The sequence below is a fragment of the Panicum hallii genome, chromosome 3, assembly GCF_002211085.1.
Source record: "Panicum hallii strain FIL2 chromosome 3, PHallii_v3.1, whole genome shotgun sequence".
NCBI lineage: Eukaryota > Viridiplantae > Streptophyta > Magnoliopsida > Poales > Poaceae > Panicum > Panicum hallii.
The window spans coordinates 435,469-456,015 of NC_038044.1; the positions used below are offsets into that span (position 1 = coordinate 435,469).

At 44.1% G+C, this 20,547-nt stretch overlaps 2 protein-coding genes and 1 pseudogene across 2 annotated transcripts; all 3 read left to right on the forward strand.

Annotated features, from left to right (window-relative positions):
- Positions 1 to 11,815: 11,815 nt before the first annotated feature.
- LOC112884247 lies at positions 11,816 to 13,538 on the forward strand (annotated as a pseudogene).
- Positions 13,539 to 13,924: 386 nt separating this feature from the next.
- LOC112887828 (non-specific lipid-transfer protein 4-like) lies at positions 13,925 to 14,468 on the forward strand. Its single transcript, XM_025954096.1, has 2 exons — positions 13,925 to 14,245; positions 14,337 to 14,468. The coding sequence occupies exons 1-2, from the start codon at positions 13,947 to 13,949 to the stop codon at positions 14,344 to 14,346; spliced, it is 309 nt and encodes a 102-aa protein (XP_025809881.1). The 5' UTR covers positions 13,925 to 13,946; the 3' UTR covers positions 14,347 to 14,468.
- A 978-nt stretch (positions 14,469 to 15,446) lies between these two features.
- On the forward strand, positions 15,447 to 16,301 carry LOC112886716 (non-specific lipid-transfer protein 3-like). Its single transcript, XM_025952692.1, has 2 exons — positions 15,447 to 15,874; positions 16,012 to 16,301. The coding sequence occupies exons 1-2, from the start codon at positions 15,537 to 15,539 to the stop codon at positions 16,019 to 16,021; spliced, it is 348 nt and encodes a 115-aa protein (XP_025808477.1). The 5' UTR covers positions 15,447 to 15,536; the 3' UTR covers positions 16,022 to 16,301.
- Positions 16,302 to 20,547: the final 4,246 nt, after the last annotated feature.

Below are 20,547 nucleotides of genomic sequence, written 5' to 3' on the forward strand. Positions count from 1 at the left end.
TCATTTCTGTCCTTCGACGCAAACGCTGATAATGAATGCTATTCCAACGATGAATAAAGTTTAAGCTCCTGATTCAGTCCGATCTACAGGTAACCTTTTTTCATTTTGTTCATGTACCATCTAGCCGTAATGTAGCTCCAATTTATTGTGGCACTGTTTATTCTAGGCTGGAAATCATGGCATATATTCAGGAAAGTGACTAATTTCCCTCCGTTCTCTTTCAGGGTTCAAGATTCCTCATGAGTCATTTTCAGGCCCCTTATGGGGTAGTACTAAGCCAGTACCGCCACCACCACCACCGGCTCAAACCTGAAGACAGTTCTCCTTTGATCATAGCCCAATCAACTAGTTGTTAGTAATGAGCAATCATCTTCAAATGGAGTGACCTTTTTTTTGCAGACACATGTTTCTTCAATCCAATAAAAACAATGACCTTTTTTATATGGCAGGCCACATGTTTCTTCAATAAAAACAATCCAAGCCCTGCGTACACAACGAAGGACATGACCTTTTTTTTGCAGCATGTCAAGATCATATATACATACTAGCTGCTCCTAATAATATATATGATGGTTCTATGATCAAAGTACAATTATTTTGCTAAATTATGTGTTCTATGATCGTTATGTGCTTATGTGGCAGACACCATAGACAAAACTTTTGAGCTGCCGTGTCTCTTAGACAAAAGTTCAATTGGTTAGCTGCAAACCACAACTTTGAGGTTTTCTTAGTACCCAGGCAAAATGAATTTGGGTCCCAGTATGAGTACGACTAATAGCCGCTGCCACTAGCAATGCCCAACAAAAAAACATGTCCCTCAATAATTCAGAAAGATCCAATCTGAAGATCAAAAGTATTATCCACTAGAGGAGAATGCTGTGTGTCAGACATAGCGCAAAGTCAACAATTCAATAGAAATGATTTATTATGCTATGAGAAAAAATGACCCCTGAAGAAAGATGCACCACAAATTTGCCTAGATTAATTCTTCACGAAAAAAGAGAGCCTTACTATCAAACATAAGGGTCCATTGTTCATTTGGACTTGTGAGCCAAGTGCTTATTTAAAACCCTCGCAAAAAAAAGTGCTCATTTATAACCATCAACTTTCAAAAAATTGAAGTGGCAAAACTGGTCATATGACCCTTTCCCTAAATAGAATGGGGATTTGACTATTCGTACTATCGAAAAGGTAATATAGGACATAACTTGAGAAAATGCACATGCCTCGATTGTGTTTCTTTCTTTTTAATTGGGAATGCAATCTAAATGAGCAAATGTGCACAAATTAGTCTACATCTTCTTAGTCTGACCCTACAGCTCCTGAGGGACCAACCTAAGATCAAATTAACCTAATCTTAAGTTTTCTAAACATTGAATGCAATAATTGAGGTGCAAAATCTATTGTAGATGTAACGTCTTTATGTCCCGCCCACCATAAGAAGAGTGTACAAGTGAGCATAATTGAACTGAATTACAGAGGGCTAGTGTGACCTCAATGTATAGGTACAATATTTTATACAAAGAATTGCTATTTTTTCTATAGTGTGACGTCTCATATGGGATTAAATAAACTGAATTATTGGCTGTCAGTAGGGGTGAAATCGGATACACAGTATTCTGTCCATCCCATGACATATGCGCGGAAAAGTCACATAGATGTGTTGCTTATGATCTAACCCACAATAGATATATTATTATATTTAGTTTCTCAAGAAAAGATATAATATCCTCCTTGTATTGCAAAAATCAAATGTACGGTCAGCAACACACATGATGAGCAATATCTGTAGTAGTATCCAACAGGATATCTGAAAATTTTCCAACAAATTAGCAAAGCGAGTAATGCCTTTTTGTTTTTATCAAAACTCCTATGGGTACCCAGCACATTTTTTATTAACAAAACTAAGAAATGTACCCTTTTAACATGCAACATGATTTTTCAGCCACTCACCCTTGGGTGTCAATTGTAACCTGCCCGTGATCTGAAATGAAGCCCTCGCCTTCCCTAAAGCAAAAACCCACTATGATACATGCAACTTTTTTCATTTGCCATCACTAAGAATCTGTAGCTTGGCATTTTCATAGGTTAAAATATATATTTTCAGATTAAGAAGGATTCAGATTCGTCAAAATTTGCACTTTTACATGCATGTTTAGTTAGTCTACCGAGAAGCCCATTCTGAAAGCGACACAAAATGAAAATATTGCCTTAAACTATTGTAGACTGCATTCCCGTTTTCTATATGCACGCTGCTACCTGCTAACTAGCTAAGGGACCGGACCGGCCTAGTAATTGCTAGCCCCAGACCGGATCCACCCGCATAATGGGTAAGTGGTGTGCACATTCAACATAGTCTCATAAATTCATAGTTACTCTCATCCAGTCCTCAATTGCCGAAGCGAGCATCTTCGTCACATGCGTTTTCACTGCCGTGGTCCGCAACTGCACCCATTACAGGTGCCCCCAACTCCTCAACCAAGTAACCACAAAGTTGTACCCGCTACAGGTACTCCGTAAGGTGTGCCACCATACACACTCCAAGCCCTCGATCCGAGATTGAGTTAAGTTTGCTCGCTCCCGGCTAAAAAGCCCTATACACCAACTCCTCAGAAGTGTATCTCCACTCACGCCAAGACTATCCATCCAATCCCACGCAAACACATGCAAAGCACAGCAGGGCATCTCATATTTATCAAGTGTATATGATAGTAAGGAATTTAGGTAAATAAAATAGACTATACAGGCTCATTTCAACATAACATATTTGGGAGCAATAGCATGTCTAGCAAGCAATGCCTAATAGGTATTCAAGTTGAAGATGGGCGTGAACCTGATGGCTCTTTGTAGTCCTCCTAGACCTCCGGGTAGTCCTAGCCGTCGGTCAGCTCCTCGTAGACGGGTCCTATTCATAAATACGTGTAAGGGCAAGGATCAAAGTGCAAAATTGCATAAAAAGTATTCAAATAAGGTCCAAATCACAACAAAACCTACTCTAACAGGTAGATCATATTTTTAGAAAACTTTTGAAGCTGGTTTCATATTTTTCGGTGGTTGGTTGATTTATTATGAATTTCTGAGAAAAAACCTATTTTTAAAATTAATAAATGATTACCGAAAAAAGAAAAATCACTCAACGGCGTCATGTGGTAGCACCAGAGCATGCCACATGGCATGACGTCACTGGGGCCAGTCCTGGCTGATGTCAGCAGTGGGCCTTGCTGACATTAGCGTTTTCCGGTCAAGTTGACCGGTCAACGGGTCAACGGTAAGTGGGACCCTCAGGTCAGCCTCACCCCGAGACTGATAGGTGGGGCCCTGGGTCAGGTCGGGTAAAAAAGGAAAGAGATAGAGACATGGCTCGGTTCTGGGCTCAAAGGTGTTGGGCCAGCTCAGTCGGCCCAACAAAGCTTTGCTTGGCTTCACGGGTCGGCTGGAGGTGTTAGCAGCCTGGCTCGGCTTGCGGCTTGGTGGGCCAGCTCCTCGGCCCATTAGCTTCGATTCTTCTCCTCCTTCTCCCACCGACAGGCCGTGGTGGCGCGGCGCGGCGTCACAGGGACGTGCGCGGTCACCATGGCCGTGGCGTGGCCATGGCGCGACAACGGCGCCTTGGTGAACTGGAGGCCAGGTAAAAAGGCTTGGCCTAGGCCGTCGGCTTGGGCGTGCGCGCACACGAGCGGGTTGCTGGCATCCCAAGGCCACGGTGTGGCCTTGCCGTGCGTGTGGTGTCGATGTTTTACCGGCTGCCCACCGAGGGGTATGCCCAAGGTGGTAAGTTTAGGTGAGGAGACACCAAAATCAGGAACTCAAAGGTGCAAGGAACATAAAACTTAGACAGGTTCGGACCGTGAGATGCGTAATACCCTACGTCCTGTGTGGTGATTTGTATTGCCTTGGGTGTAGAATGATCTTGATGATCCATTTTGAGGGGGTCCCTGCCCCCCCTTATATATCCGGGAGGTCAGGGTTACAAGAATCCTAGTCCAATATCAGATAAGGAATCGTAACTGAATACAACTCGAGTAGATTTCTTCTGTACTGACTAGCTTTATCTCCTATTCATACGAGATAAATGAGGTAAATAATAGATAAGACGGGCTTTATCTCTTAAGCCTATTTAAACTACGTTATGTACACAGCCCCGTGGCCCCGGGTCTGACATGTGGGGCACCGGCTTTCCGGGCCCGCGGCACGACATGGCGGCGAGGTGAGGCGACGACAGTTGCGGGGTGTAGAGGCGGCGCGACGGGCTCCTGTAGGCGAGGCAACCAAGGGGGGTAGGGTCCTAGGGCTCTTTTACAGAGGGCTCATCAGCAGCGCCGAATGCACTAGGTTGACGGGATAGGGCGGCGACCTACCGATGGCTCGTGTGACGATGGCTTGGGGTGGCGGAAAGGCGAGGCAGGCAGGTCGTGGCCGTGCAGGATGCGCGGCTTCATCGATGGAGTCGATCGGGCGCAGGTCTTGTGAAGCTCCGGTGGCGTGGCATCCTCTGGCAGCAGCTCCTCCTTCTGAAAGTGCATCTAGGCTTCTAGTGGGTTCTGGTGAATAAAATGACATCACGATTAAAGAACTAATGATCTTGTTGAGTATATGAGCAAGAGTTGATTGGTATATCAATAGAATATTTATGATGAAACACATTGAAAGTAAAGATAAAAGGCTCATATGACAAGACGTGTGACTAAACTATGATTAAAGTGACAATATTGACGAGCAATAATTACTATATGGATTGAGTTACGTGTTTGATGACAACTATTTTATTCTCATATCCAAATGAAGCTTATTGACAAAATCATAGCACTAGAAGGGAATTTTCTGTAAAGAAATGGACAATCTATCAATAGAAGATAAGTTGCAAAGAATTATGAAGAATGAATTTCATTGATGATTTAATTACGATACAAACCTATATGGAACTATATGTGATGCAAGGATGAAGAGTTGGAATTCAGGATAGTGTTTCGAGGGACTAAGCTTGGTGAAAAGCAATTGGTTTGTACCGAAGTACCAATGCTAGGGTGAAGAAACTTTCTTTGGATTCAATTTGAAGAATTTTGGTCATGTAGAGTGTTCATATTAGCAAGTATCAATCCTTCTAGAATTTTATTGTAAAGACGGTGGTTTGAACAAGAAGTGGATTTCATTCAAAGATAATAGTTCACGTCACTAGCTCAAGGAAGTTGTGCTCAAGTTATAGAAACCAAGTTGGATGCACTTCTCAGATTGAGAATGATTAAGGCACGACATGGTACACTTTTATTTGTCTCATTTATCTCTTATTTATCTCGTATTAATAGGAGATAAAGCTAGTCGGTACAAAAGGAATCTACTCGAGTTGTATTCGGTTACGATTCCTTATCTAGTATTGGACTATGATTCTTATAACCCTGACCTCCCGGATATATAAGGGGGGCAGGGACCCGCTCAAAACAAGATCATCATATCATCCTACACTCAAAGGAATACAAATCACCATACATGACGTAGGATATTACGCACCTCGCGGCCGGAACCTGTCTAAACCCTGTGTTCCTTGCACCTTCGAGTTTCTGATCTCGGTGTCTCCTCTCCCAAACTTACCACCTTGGGTATACCCTTCGGTGGGCAGCCGGTAAAACACCGACAGCTGGCGCGCTAGGTAGGGGAGCGCATCGAAGATCCACCGGCGAACTCGATGGCATCTTTCCAGTTCACTAGAAGGCTGTGCTGGCGCCCACCGTGGGGCACCTCGACTTCGCGAGGACATCAGCGGCCCGCAGACGGCTACTTCGACTACTCGCCTCGACTTGAAAACTAGTCGGAATCGACTCCAACTAGTCGAGCTTCATCAACAAATCATCACAGCTCCATCAACGAGCTCCAAGGCTTCATCGACATTCGTCCACGAATCAAACTAAGTGACTTATACCTTTTCCGACTTGTTCTTCACAGGATCGGCTACCTTTTTGGGTACGCCTCTCGACGGGCATGAAACCCTCGGGGGCTACACCATGATCGGCTACCTTTTGGGTATGCCTCTCGACGGGTATGAAACCCTCGGGGGCTACACCATGATCGACTACCTATCTGTGTACGTCCCTCGACGGGCATTGAAACCCTCCAGAGCTACACTTCGTTGACTACTTTTGCGCACTGCGCACCCTCTTTGTCGCATGACGACTACTTTCTGCTCGTTGTCTCCTCTTAACGGTCGCTAATCTACTTGAGTAGCACATACCTTAATCCGTGAAACCTCGGCTCTTTTATCATGCCTAACGCCTCTACGCGTACACGAGACAAAGATCTCATACACGCTATGAGCAACGGCTAAAATAGGACCAGATGCTTAAACGTAACAGGTGGACTGCTCGGAAGATTTAAATGGCCTAAAAAAGAGCTCGACATAACAATTTTTACACCGAATAAATTTTGGTGTCTTCACATTATTATTGAGTACTACTCAGTATCTTCGCATTATGCTACATAATGTATGCATTGTCTTTTTTTCAGATCAAGCTTCAGCAACAACCCTCTAGGCAGCACGGCGTGCCCACACAGTTCCGCTAGTTCCCAGGCTTGGGGGCTGGGCGATGCACACTACTCGACATGGCTCCCTCGGCTCTCCTGGCTCGTAAACTCGGGGGATGGATGCCACAAAACTACTCGAAGATGACTCATATGAAGACTGAGAGTACAGAAGAAACCCTAAGTCACTGCGCGGTTAAATAAACTAGCGGGAGGCTTAATTTCACTATGCAGAAGGCGAAGAGTTTTTCTCGGGATTTCAGAGTAACACCAATGCCACGATTCTTGGATCCTTTTTCCCAAACCTGGGAGATTTGGATTTAAGGCTCGGGGGCTGCGGGATACGTGGCATCGACTACTTATTTTTTTAAATTTATTTGAAAAGTAACTAAGGAAGATTCAAACTAATGCGACCCTCAGCCTGATTCTCCGATTCAACCTAAGGCTGGGGGGTACTCCATATGGAGTGCGATTTTTAAATCGCACACCATACCAAAGAAGTACTTCGGGGCATGAGCACCTCATAGCTTCGATGCAGCCGAGTAAGTACTCGAAGAAGAACTTCAAGACGGAGCTTCAAAAGAAGCCGAAGACTACTTCAAAAGTACTCGAGAAGCCTGCAGTACTCAGCTACGAAGAGCTCAGAGGCTTGTCAGACCCGGGGTCACGGGGCTGTGTACATAACATAGTTTAAATAGGTTTAAGAGATAAAACCTGTCTTATCTCTTATTTGTCTCATTTATCTCTTATTTATCTCGTATGAATAGGAGATAAAGCTAGTCGGTACAGAAGGAATCTACTCGAGTTGTATTCGGTTACGATTTCTTATGTAGTATTGGACTAGGATTCTTATAACTGTGACCTCCCGGATATATAAGGGGGGGCAGGAACCCATTCAAAGAAGATCATCAGATCATCCTACACTCAAAGAAATACAAATCACCATACAGGACGTAGGGTATTACGCACCTCGCGGTCCAAACCTGTCTAAACTCTGTGTTCCTTGCACCTTCGAGTTCCTGATCTCGGTGTCTCCTCACCCAAACTTACCACCTTGGGTATATCCTTCGGTGGGCAGCCGGTAAAACACCGATATATTGTGTTTTGATTTAGTCTCAGTGCTCAAGTAACCCAGGTGAGTTGAGAGAGACACAAAAGCCTCAAGTGCACACTGAGTGAAATTAGCAGGGGCAACCTGAAAGTTCCGAGTTTTCCAACCCGGAAGTTCCGGGTTTTGCTTACATGGCACTAGTAGGTTTGAAACCCCGGAGGTTCCGGGTACGAGAATCCAGAAGTTCCAGGTTCTAACTGTCACATAACGGCTAGTTTAACCCAGCTATTTATACCCTTGAGCCCCCTCCTTTATGGGCTGCTGTTTCATGCATTTTTCTACTGCTTGCTGGTCGTTCTAAGAAAGCTTGGTAGCCTTGTTGAGCTCTCCCCAACCTCTATTTGTGAGATTGTGTGATTCTTGCAATATCTTTGAGTTGGGTTTGAGAGAATGAAAGCTTGAGAGCACTAGAGAGCACAACAAACCTTGAGCACTTGAGTTTAGCTGAAATCATGTGTTTCGCATTTGTTATTCTTGGAGCTTTGGCTCCTAGACGGCTAGGTGTTGCCCGGTGAGCACCCAATTGTGTGGGCTGTCGCGGGAAGTTTGTAAGGGTCGGTTTCCACCTCCGCAAGGGAAGAAAATCAAGATAGTGGAAAGCTAAGCTGTGCTTGTGTAGCACCTTGACGGGGAGGCTTCGCGGCGCTTCTCAACGGAGAGTAGGATTCACTGAGCTTGTGTAGCACATGCGGTGAATCCGAACTTGAGTAAAAATCCTTGTGTCAATTGTGTTAGACTTTATCTCGTAGATTTGAGGAGCTCTCCATTGAACACTTGTGTTCTTGGAGAGATTGTTGTTTTTTAATTACAGGGACTATGTGGACCTGCTCCAGAAACTCCACTTAGCCTACTCTACATCTGAGATTTGAACATGTAACTACTTACTCGCACTAGATTTATTATCTTCACTGTGTTCTGTATGAACCCGGAAGTTTCAGTTTGTAGAACCCGAAAGTTCCAAGTTCATCTACCGTCCTGCTTAAATTTGGAAGTTCCAGATTTGCTAACCCAGAAGTTCCGGGTTTGGCAGGCAGTGAATTTTATCCGCTGCTTTGGAGTGAAAATTTTGAGGGGCGCATATTCACCCCCCTCTAGGCGACATTACGGTCCTTTCACCTTCTCTGCTCCTTCTCCTCCTCTCCCTCTCCTTCTATTGGTGTGGCGGCGGCGGAAGGGGGGAAACTCCAAGGGAGCTAGGGTTTCGAGCGGCGGTCGAGGGGGATTTATAGGGTAGCGCTAGGGTTTGGGCGTGGCTGTGGCCAGCGGATTTCGGCGTCCGGGCTGGGACGCGTGGTGGCATCGTGGTGATGCGGCGCTAGGGTTTGGGCGCGGGTGGTTATGCTCCTTTGCGGCTAGCGCGCATGGCGCGGGCGTCGCTGTCGCGTAGTGGGGCAGGGCGAGGCGAGAGATGGGGCGGCGTCGAGAGGAGAGGGATAAAGCTGACATGCGGGGCCCACATGTCAGTGGCTCGGTGGAAGGCAGGGTTAGGGGAGCGGTGCTGGGCTGCGCGGACCAGGCTGAGTTGGGCCGCTGGGCCGCGTGTGGGATGCAGGTCGTGGCGGTCAGCTGGGCTCGGCCCGAGGTTAGGTCAGGTTCCTGGGCCAGGTTTTGTTAGAGTTAGGGTTTTGAAATTGAATTTGAAGGGTACACTTCAAATTCAACTTCCACACAAATTCAATCAATCAAATAAAATCCAATAAAGCCAAATTCAATAAGAACCAAACATTTCACACTAACAAATATACCCTTAGGGTGGATAGATTTTTTTAAACTACTGGGAATTTGTAGAGAGAGAAGGCATTCTTATGGTGAATTCTAGCTAGTAGCATAACCATGAATTTTTTTTTGAAAATTGCACTTTTCGACATACAACACTTCGTGAAAATCACGGGATGTCACAGATATATTATTAGGTTTTCTGTTATTATTTTGGCCTTGCTTACGACCAGCATTCCTTGTTATGTTTTGAAAATTAGCTTCTGACAGTAATATGTTGGCTGCAGCAGAGTTAGCAGCTCTGAGCCTACGGCCGGCCTACCTGATCTACCAGATAATGATCGGGCAGTTGGCAACTACAAGGACCCGGCTTTCTGAGATGGTAGAATCAGCATCCAGGAGCTTACTCAGGTGATGGAGGATCCAGGTGCCGGGGGTGAAGACACAACGGGAGCTCATGCATCATCTTGATGCTAACTGCAGTGACGGCTCCTTCAACTCCGATCAATATGAATCATTCCAGAGGCAGGTAACTTTAAGTTATATGCATTGATCGTTTCAGTACATAATTGTGAAAATTGCCTTCAGGAAGGAATCGAAATTTTTGATATCCTTTACACGCCTTTCCTTATCAGATTGGACTGATAGGAATATTGGAGGACAAGGATGACTACTGCAGGAAGAGGAAGAAGAAGAGGAGGAGGAGGAGGAGGAGGAGGAAGAAGAAGAAGAAGAAGAAGAAGAAGAAGAAGAAGAAGAAGAAGAAGAAGAAGAAGAAGAAGAAGAAGAAGAAGAAGAAGAAGAAGAAGAAGCTGCACTCTATCGATATGCACTATTTTGTTTTAGCTTTGCACACTTATATTGAACCAAGAAGGGTCTTTCAAAAAAAAAATACTGCACCACCCACCACGAGTTGTAGACAAGTTTGACTGTTATTCGCAACATTGAAAACAAGTCATTTCAACAGTATATTTTAGTAATATTGTAGACACTATGATTGTGGTTTTTCCCTTAACCAAAAAATGTAAGATGGATATTAAAACTCTAGAGATAGGCGCGCCAAAGCCGCGCTAGGGTTTTCTGGTTATTAGCCAGTAATGGTGTATATCTACCTTACGTTTTCTATCAACTGGTTGCTACCCTTGGCCAGCAAGGGTCAATGTGGATAACATTGCTAGGGCCTGTAGGGATACATATTTTCTTTTATCTGTTCTTCGTAAATATTGCGCAGATAAAAGGAGGAATCTTCTTGGAAAATCATAGAATAGAGGCGGTTGACAAGTAGTTGCACCATGTTTAAATTTCATATGAAATGATGCCCACGTCCACTCCTATCATAAGAAATCTACTATTTATTATATTACTTATTTCTAAAAAGCGCGGTACCTTGACTTTTAGTACCTCATCTATCAATGACAAGTGGATCCCGCAACAATCCTGCGCCGTGCATCGCGTCGTATCCAGTGCATCACATGTATGCCGCCCCTCGAGCTACGCAACGCAAGCTCCAGATAAGGCTGCTCGATGAGATCCCGACGCGTCACGTGTGAAGAGATTTGAGAGAGAGAACTAGGAGAGATCTCGATAACCAGAAGGCTGTGGAAGGGAGCTAGCATCCCATGGTCCTACTTCACGTGTATAGCAAATATAATCGTGGTTCTGTAAAAGATCGAAAGCATGCAACTCATGTGTACAAATTACAATTGAGGTCCAGGGAACTCTTCTTTTTTTCTTCAAAGGGATGTCCAGAAAAGTCCCATCACCGTGTATCTAATAATTGATAGGGTATTTCCCTATTTGTAAATAAAAGTATTTCATAGTGCATTAATGAATGGTACAAGCTTGTTTCATATTCTACCTTACTACTAAGCATATTATATACACACAACTCTACTGCTACGAGCGCTTCTAAAAAGGATGTTACAGATAGATGCTGATATTGACACGTACCACTGAACAAATAACGTCGTTAACTTATGAGATAAATCTAAAAAGAAATATGAGCTCCAATTCTGAGTTAAGGAAAATTTGAATGAGCAGGTTCCAATAAAAAAACGACGAACTGAACTATGTGTTAATTCATCGAAAGCGCTGCTACCAAAGTTTAATAAAGAATCCATATAAACCTATATCATATTTCTGACACCGGTGCCAACTGCTGGGTGGTCCCCAACGTGCTACCTCCGCTATCGTACGTCAAACCTGATCTATTAGTCGTCTCTTCTATTTGCATTTGAGACATCTCTTTTGTGGAATTCGAATATATTATTATAGTTCTTTTATTTGTCCAAAAAGAGTAGAAAAAAGATACATATCCTATCATATTTTTATAAAATCAATTTTAGTATTATAATATAATAATATATCTGTATAGAAATTAAAATAGGCCAATGAACGTACAGCCCATCAGCCCATTACGATACAACTATAATGGACCTACAGCCCATCAGCCCACCAGCAGTGCAAACGGCAAAGCCCATGCGATCGTCGGCGCCTGCTGACTCGTACACTCCGGCCGCCGTCCTCCGCCTCCTTCGCCGCCTCCCCTGCCGGAGCCCTAGCTCCGCCGCTGCCGGCCGCCAACTCCAAGCTCTCGTCGCCAAACTAGGCCTCCTCTACCACCCTGCCTTCCTCAGCGCTATCCTCTCTCACCTCCCGGCCACCTCCCCGTCGTCCCTCTCCCTCCTCTTCGCTGCGCCTCCGTGCATCCTCTCCCCGTCCCTCTTCTGCCCTCTCATCACCAAATTCTCCTCTTCTCCCATTCTGTCCTCCTAACTGGTCCACTTCAACCACGTCTCCTCCGTTTCCCTCCCCACCCCGCTCACCCTCCTCAAATCATGCGCTCGCGCTTTCAAGATCAGCTCTCGCGCCAGCGCCGCGGCGGTCTTTGCTGCCAAGGGCGCCGAGCTGCATTGCCGCCTATTGAAGCTGGGCGGCGAGCAAGACGGCTACGTGCAAAACGGCCTCGTGTCCATGTATGGAAAGTTGGGGCGGCTCGGGGACGCGCGGAGGGTGTTCGATGAAATGCCGATCAAGAATGCCGTGTCTTGGAACGCTCAGGTGGGGGCTCATGGTGCGTCTGGGGACTTGCAGGGCGCGGCGCGCGTCTCCCTGGCGACGCCAGCAAGGAACATATCGTGATGGAACACCGAGATCATGCGAAATGTGAGGCTCTGGGATATGGCTGAGGCTGCGAGGATTTTCAGGGAGATGCCTGAGAGGGATGCTGTGTCCTGGAACTCCATGATTGGGGGCTATGCAAAGCTCGGGATGTATGACCGGGCATTAGATGTTTTTCGAGAGATGCAGGAGAATGGTATGGAACCAACAGAGCTGACGGTTGTGTCGGTGCTTGGGTCTTGTGCAGAGATGGGAGAGCTAGAGCTGGGGAGGAGAATCCACAATTACCTTGAGAGCAAGGGCATTGCAGCCGATGGATATGTTGGCAATGCACTCATCGATATGTATGCAAAATGTGGCAACTTGAAGCTTGCCAGACAGGTCTTTGACAGCATGTCAATCAGGGATCTTACATGCTGGAACGCGATGATTGTTGGGTTGTCAGTCCATGGCCAATCACTTGATGCCCTGGAGCTGTTTGACTCTATGAAGATTGAGCCTGACCATATCACTTTTGTTGGTGTTCTGTCTGCTTGCAGCCATAGTGGCCTGGTGAACGAGGGGAGAGCATATTTTAACAGCATGACTGAAGACTATAAAATTGTGCCCAGTGTGAAACATTATGGCTGTATGATAGATATGCTGTGCCGCCACGGTAAAGTGCATGAAGCTTATCGAATGATCAAGGATACACCGATCCAGGCGAATTCCGTGCTTTGGAAGATGGTTGTGGCTGCGTGCAGAGTGCACGGGCAGTTTGACCTTGCTAGCAAAGCTTTTCGCGAACAGCAGCAGTTGATGCCAGATGCTATCACAGTATCAAATGTTTATGCAGAAGCAGAGCGATGGGATGATGTTGAACATCTGAGAAGGAAGGTGATAGGATGCAATGTTTCAGAGCATGCCGCATGGAGTCAAGTCCATGTAAGATAGCCAGCCGAAATAACTGTTGCAAACTGCACGGTGTAGTGATCAGATTCAGTTGCAGGAGCCTCTTGGGTTTTATTGGCGAAAGATTGTAGCTCATCAATTTGTGCTCCTAGTAAAATGGTAAGAATGTGGCATCTGAATTAATTCTTGACTTCCATTCCACCAGCGCACTAGTAGTGTACGCAATGCAGGAGATGGAAAATAATGGGGCTAGCGAAAGTAACATGGATCTTGGAAGCGTGTATAGAATGGTATGGTCTGAAAACAAACTCAGAAAGATGTGATGATTACGTACTGGTATCTACGCGTGGTTGATGCATCCAATCCGTGTGCGTCTGATCTTCCTTTTCCTTGTTGCATGCATTGATGTCTGGCAGGATGCAGATGCATATATATATATTGTCGCAGCACCCCACACCACCAAATAGAAACCACTCTAGCGATCGACCGAGTTGCACGCAGGCAGTTGCAAATACATATATATATGGCTCGCCGTGCAGGCAAGCAGCAGCAGCAGCTCGCCGTCGTCGTGGTGGCGGTGGCGCTGCTGCTGCTGCTGATGGCGGCGCCGTCGGTGATCAACGCCCGCGTGACGTGCGGGCAGGTGCTGAGTTGCGTGACCCCGTGCATCAGCTACGCCATGGGGCGGGGCAGCGAGCCCCCGCCGGCCTGCTGCTCCGGCGTGAGCAACCTGAACGCGGCCGCCAACAACACCGCCGACCGGCAGGCCACCTGCAAGTGCCTGAAGCAGATCACCAGCACCATGCCGGCGCTCAAGCCCGACATCGTCGCCGGCATCCCCAGCAAGTGCGGCGTCGACATCCCATACCCCATCGCAAGCTCAACAGACTGCTCCAAGTAACTACTGCGATTACTATATATATATGCGTTTTCACTTATTAAATCGTACATCATATCGGTTATCCTTGACGATCGATTATATTGGCAGGGTGCAGTAATTAAGAAGTATTTCGATAGTAAGGATCATGGAGCTAGCAAAATAAAGATCATTCCATATATATATCATCGAGCTGTGTGTAGTAAGTATTTCATGCATACATGGTCGATGGCTATACCTGCAGCTACTTGTACTGCTACTGCAGATGCGGCAATGTGTGGTTGCTGTTGCTATTGCCCGTTGGTATTGGTATGCATTGCATAGCATGCAAGGACCATGTACTTCAAACATATGATTGACATGAAGATAATTCGTTCCTGAATTATATAAAAAAAAAACTCTGCTCAAAGAACCGTGCCTGTGTGTAAATATATGTGGGCAGCAGAGCCGTGCACTAAGATCGAAACAGTTGCATTTGTTTGATTGCGGTTGGTGGTCATGTATGTCCGGCAACTACCTCACCAAATTTTGCTGGCTATCATCAAGATGTGAACGTACGTACATGTTTCACATTCACTGCAAAATAAAGCTATAATTATATTGGTTGCTTTTGCTCAAGAAATAATTGCAACGATGAAGAAGGGAGCTAATTATTGCGAGTCGATTAGCTCAATGTCGAGTAATATAATTATTAGTAAATAACAAAAATGAAATATGCTTTGTGATTCAAACGAAGGGATCGAGTAATAATTATTAGTAAATAATTATTAGATGGAATGGAAGCCTCTCTGGTCGTATTGGTGCCGCAATAATAAGGTGGACACTCTCGACTGTGCTGTACATTTCGTACGTACATCTGCATGCATTCAGACGTCGTAGGACGACAGACATGCATGCGTGTCGATGCATGTCGTGTATGCATGCATGCAGCATATATATATATATATTGAAAGTTTGTAGGTTTTATTTGTACCAACCTGCAAAAGTCCGAATGAATGCAAATTAGGAAGCACGCATTCATCTTGGTTGGTGGAGTGCAGCTCGAACATCAACCACCACTCCAGTACTACTCGATCATCATCAGGTAACACATGCACATGTTGATGTTGTATTGTACGTACCTGCAGGTCAGGTCATCACCATCACCATCACCACCCTCCAAATTAACCTCCTATTTATAACCCCCACACCTCACCTCACCTCCCCAATCCATCACAACCTCCTCGATCAGCTCACCACACACTTCACTCACTAGCAGCAGCTTGATCAGATCATCAGCGAGTGTTATTTCATATTGCTGCAATATAATTAATGGCTCGCCTCTCCGCCGTTGTCGCCGTCGTCCTGGTGGCTGCGCTGGTGGCTGCGGAGACCGCTTCGGCTGCGGTGAGCTGCGGCGAGGTGACGTCGGCCGTGGCGCCGTGCCTGGGGTACGCCATGGGCCGCTCGGCTTCGCCCTCGGCGGCGTGCTGCAACGGGGTGAGGTCGCTGAGCAGCCGGGCGTCGTCGACGGCGGACCGGCAGGCGGCGTGCGCCTGCCTCAAGAGCATGACGGGGAGGGTGGGCAACATGGGCAACGCCGCCAGCATCCCCGGCAAGTGCGGCGTCAACGTCGGCGTCCCAATCAGCCCAAACGTCGACTGCTCCAAGTAAGTAACGACTCATCATCACTGGATCGGAGTACTACTGATTAGCTTCTTCTTCTAGTTATACCGGGGCCTACTTGTCGATAATTAACCATGCACTAGCTAAATACCTGCTGTTTGTTTATATGTATACTGTGCAGGATTAACTGATAAGAAGCAAAGGATGTATGCTTAGCTTGTTGGATGTCGGCCATCAGAGATCACTCGTTTACTTTCTTTTACCTTATTTTACACCAACCACCTCTGTACGTCGTCGTGTACCAACAATAATGATCTGCTTGTTCGTGTGGGTCTCTTTAATTTTGATGTACTATCTAGTACTACTACCATGCTGCTGCTGCTTTGTTATAGATATAGGCAGCTCTCTCTGCTGAATCAATAAACTTTTGTGTGCATGCATACATACATGCGCCATCTTTAATTTTTTTTCCATCCACGCTTTCAGCTTCAGTAATACGCGCGACTCTATCGGCCGGATCTGCAAGTGCTCATCTATGCACGATAGTATGCTCTGTCGGTGCCAGTTGCTCCCTGCGTCTGCATGCATGCTAGCCATCCTGTTTCAGCTTTAGGGAAACCAAAGGAAAATAACCTGGACTTGGTTGTAAATTATTCACACAGTAGGATTATATTGTATAATTGTATGCTGCACAGCACAGCTGCAGTCTTCTATGGGACTGTACGGCCATGGGCTGAAATCCGGTTTTCTGCGCAGATCTCTGGTTTGGGGACCAAGACTAAAACTTTTTAGGAAAAATTGGATTCGTAGCACCGAAAGATCTCTAGTTTAGAAATATACTATCAAAAGATTTCTATTAATATATTTACCATGGAAAGATAACTCTGCTATGGAAATATATATACCATTCCATCCACTTCAACATTAATTTTAATGGTAGTACTTCAGACTTTCCGTTTTAGCACTCTCATGTTTCCCGTCGCCGGCCAAACCCCGACGACCGATGCTGGCCAAACTCTTGATAGAAAAGACGCAAGGAAGTGAGTGGTGAACAACATGGACTTTGACTGAGCAGAACCAGGCTTGGCAGTAGGCGCACACCACCAGGGGGGGCGAAGCAAAGTGCAAGGCTGCTGCCCGTGCCCGCGTCCTCTGTACTGCGGCGGCTGCGGCGATGGATGTACTGCGGTTGCTGCAGCGGCGGAAGAGGCTGGCTTCACGGACGTCGCGAAATGGGCGGCTGGACAAACAGCACCATCCTTCCGCGGCGGCGGCGGGGAGTTGCGAAGGAGGAGGGTTCCGCTGGTCTGCTCCTCGCCACGCTGTGGTCAAGCCCTCCTGCACTGCTCCTCCAGCTCAACGGTAGAAGAAGGGGATCACGTGATGCAGATATGAGAAGGCAGGGATAAAATGGTTTGAAATACCACCATTTAAGTGGTATGCTACTAAACTACAGATTTTTCAGTGCTACCAATCCAATTTTTCCAACTTTTTACGATAATGCTATGCTACTAAATCCTTTAGTTTTATGGGCTTTGTTTTCAGTTTCAGCCCCAGCAAGGGAGCTGGGATGTTCTGTTTCGTTATAAGGCTGATTTCTTTTGCCAGGCCTTCGTCGTCTCTCGTGGGAACGTGGTCTGTTTCATTTTCTAATTCGGCCCAGTGATTAATTTATTTCTTCTATTTTATCCTAATTTGTCAAACGGTTCTTTAGATAATTTCTCGATGTCGACATTCTTTAGATAATTCTACGATGCCAACTATTAAATTTGAATTATTATATATGATGAAACAAATATTGATTGATCGACGTGTTATATTGAACTTATTTTTAACATGGTTCATTACTTGATTCTACTTAAATTTCTGCTAACTCTGGATGGATCTATGGGGTGTTTGGATCCAGAGACTAACCTTTAGTCCGAATCACATCAGATGTTTGGATGCCAATTAGTAGACTAAATAAGAGCTAACTGTAAAACTAATTGCATAAATGGAGACTAATTCACGAGAGGAATCTATTAAGCCTAATTAATTCATCATTAGCATATATTTACTGTAACACAACATTGCCAATCACCAATCATGGACTAACTAGCTTTAATATATTCATCTTGCAAATTAGTCCATTTAATTTTGTAATTAACCTATATTTGATCTTAATATTAATAATTGGAGCCTCCTTTTAAATCCTTCACGTGAAGCCACCTAGAATCCTAGATGGACACTCTGAGAAATAGAGAAATTTTAGAAATTATCATAAAAATTAGAAACATCTGGTTATCAATCCGACAACTCTAATCATATAATAGTTATAATAGTTATTGGATCTGTTATCTTTTTTAATAAATTACCCATCTCTACCATTATAAAAATAGACTAAAGTAACCCCAAACATATGTCTAAATTACCCAACTCTACTATTATTTAAAAATCTAAAATAACACCCTAATTTTCGTGTAAATTACCCACCTATATTATTATAAAATAATATTAATAACCCCTTAAATTTGTATATGAATTATACAATTATATTATTACTAAAATTTAAAATAATCTCTAAATTTGAATCTAAATTATATAATTATAATAAATATTAAAGTGCACCAATATAAAATTCTAGATCACTATTTCTATTATTATTAATATACTATTTATACTATTGTTTATATAAAAATACTACTCATGATATGTGTCATCATATATTCATATATGATCGAAGAGATAAGAATACCAATTTATAAATACATGGTTCAATTAAATGTATATCAAACATATATGGAGGTATGATGCAAAATGAAATCTATTGCAACTAGATAATGATAAATATGTATTTTAGAGTACGTGTTAGAATATTTAATAGATAAAAGAGGATATGAGATATATAATTTTAATTGTTAGCTATAAGCCTTATTTTTATATTAATTATAATTAGTCCGTGCGGAAGCACGGATTGATAGGCTAATACTTCTATTTTCTTTTGGCATTACACAGTACAAATCAGACACTCACAATGCACGCACACTCGCCTCTATGAACACACGTACGCAAATCCTACCCTATGAGCATCTTCGAAGACTTAGACGGTAAATCACTACTAAAAAAGTTTCGTATGGGCGGGTAAAAATATATTTTTAGGGACGGATGCGGTACCCGTCCCTACTTCTCGCTGCTAGAAATCGCTATTTGCAGAGACAGGTAACACGCCCGCCCCTAGAAACTATTTGTAGGGCCGAGTGAGGGGCTCACCCGCCTCTAAAAATCGATTTGTAGGGGCATAACCCGCCCCTGCAAATCCATTTCCAGAAAATGAAAAATTGGAAAAAACTTGAAAATAGCAAAAAGAATACCACACTCAACCAGCCACCACCATAAGCCCCTCTATACCAAGGTCCAATTTCTACGATAAAATATGCACACTTGCGTAAACCGGGGTTCGAACCGTTTACCTTAAGCCTCGCGCGTACCCTCCCCCGCACCATATTACACAGTTACTTGTTACTTATTGAGATATATGCTATTCATTTATACTAATTCTAAAATAGATTTGTAGGGGTGGGTGACATCACCACCCATCCCTAGAAATCTATTTAGGGACGGGTGATGCCATCATCCGCCTCTAAAAATATTTTTCTATTTTATTAAAAAACTCATTTAAATCTTTAAATATAGCAAAATATATTTAGAAAAGTGAAACTTCTACACTATGATTATTGTGAAATATAGATACAGAAAAAATATGCAAGTATATTTCAGTGTATATAAAGGTTAAGATTGTGGAAATCTCAAAGTATGATTTGAGTTATATGAGATACTGTATAGTTATAGCTATTAGAGAATTTATAATAATTTTTAGACTAATAGATGACCTTAAATGAAAAATTTATCAACTATAAAATTTTAGGTCTTGTCAATATCTACAATTTTGATATAAAATTTGACTTCATGCGAAATCATATGAAAAAGTTATGAATTTTTTTTGCATAGAACCATTTGTATGGAAGGGTCATGCCATCACCCGTCCCTGGAAATAGCGGCTATTTCCAAAGAGGCCGCCCCTAAAAATATATTTCTAGGGGCGGGTGACGGTGTCACCCACCCTAAAAAAATAACTTTAAGGGTGGGTGATGCCATCACTCGCCTTTAAAAATAGATTTATAGGAGCGAGTGAATTGCTACAGTAACCACGTTCCATTTGTAGGGGCGGGTTTTCTTTTGGGCCTGCTCCTAAAAATGAGACATCCCTACAAATTATTTTTTATATTTTATAGTGAATTTTCGAGATTGATGAAGTCACCACAAGCGCCTCGCTGTCGATGGAAACGTCGCCTACCGTTGAAAGCACAGCACCGTTAAATTAAAATTTTAAATTAAAAATTCGCTTATATAGAAGTCGTATCTAGGATCTAAAGTGCTACTGAGATTTCTATAGCCAGAAGGCTACAGATTCTTCCGCGGCTAGTACCTCTAATTGGTAAGTGAGAAGAACGGTGTGTTATCTTGGTGGTGTCGTAGAAGAGGTAAGAGGGCCAAGAGGTAGGTGCTAGAGATGGAATACAGATGTCAGGAACATTAATTAGTATAGGACCCAGCTGCAAGTTTGTGTAATAAAGTTGGAGCGGTATGAGTGAATACACACTCCTAGGCAGGGTGATAGTAGGCAGGTATGTACGGATAAGGCTGATCAACATTAATACCACTAGCTACTTGTAGTATT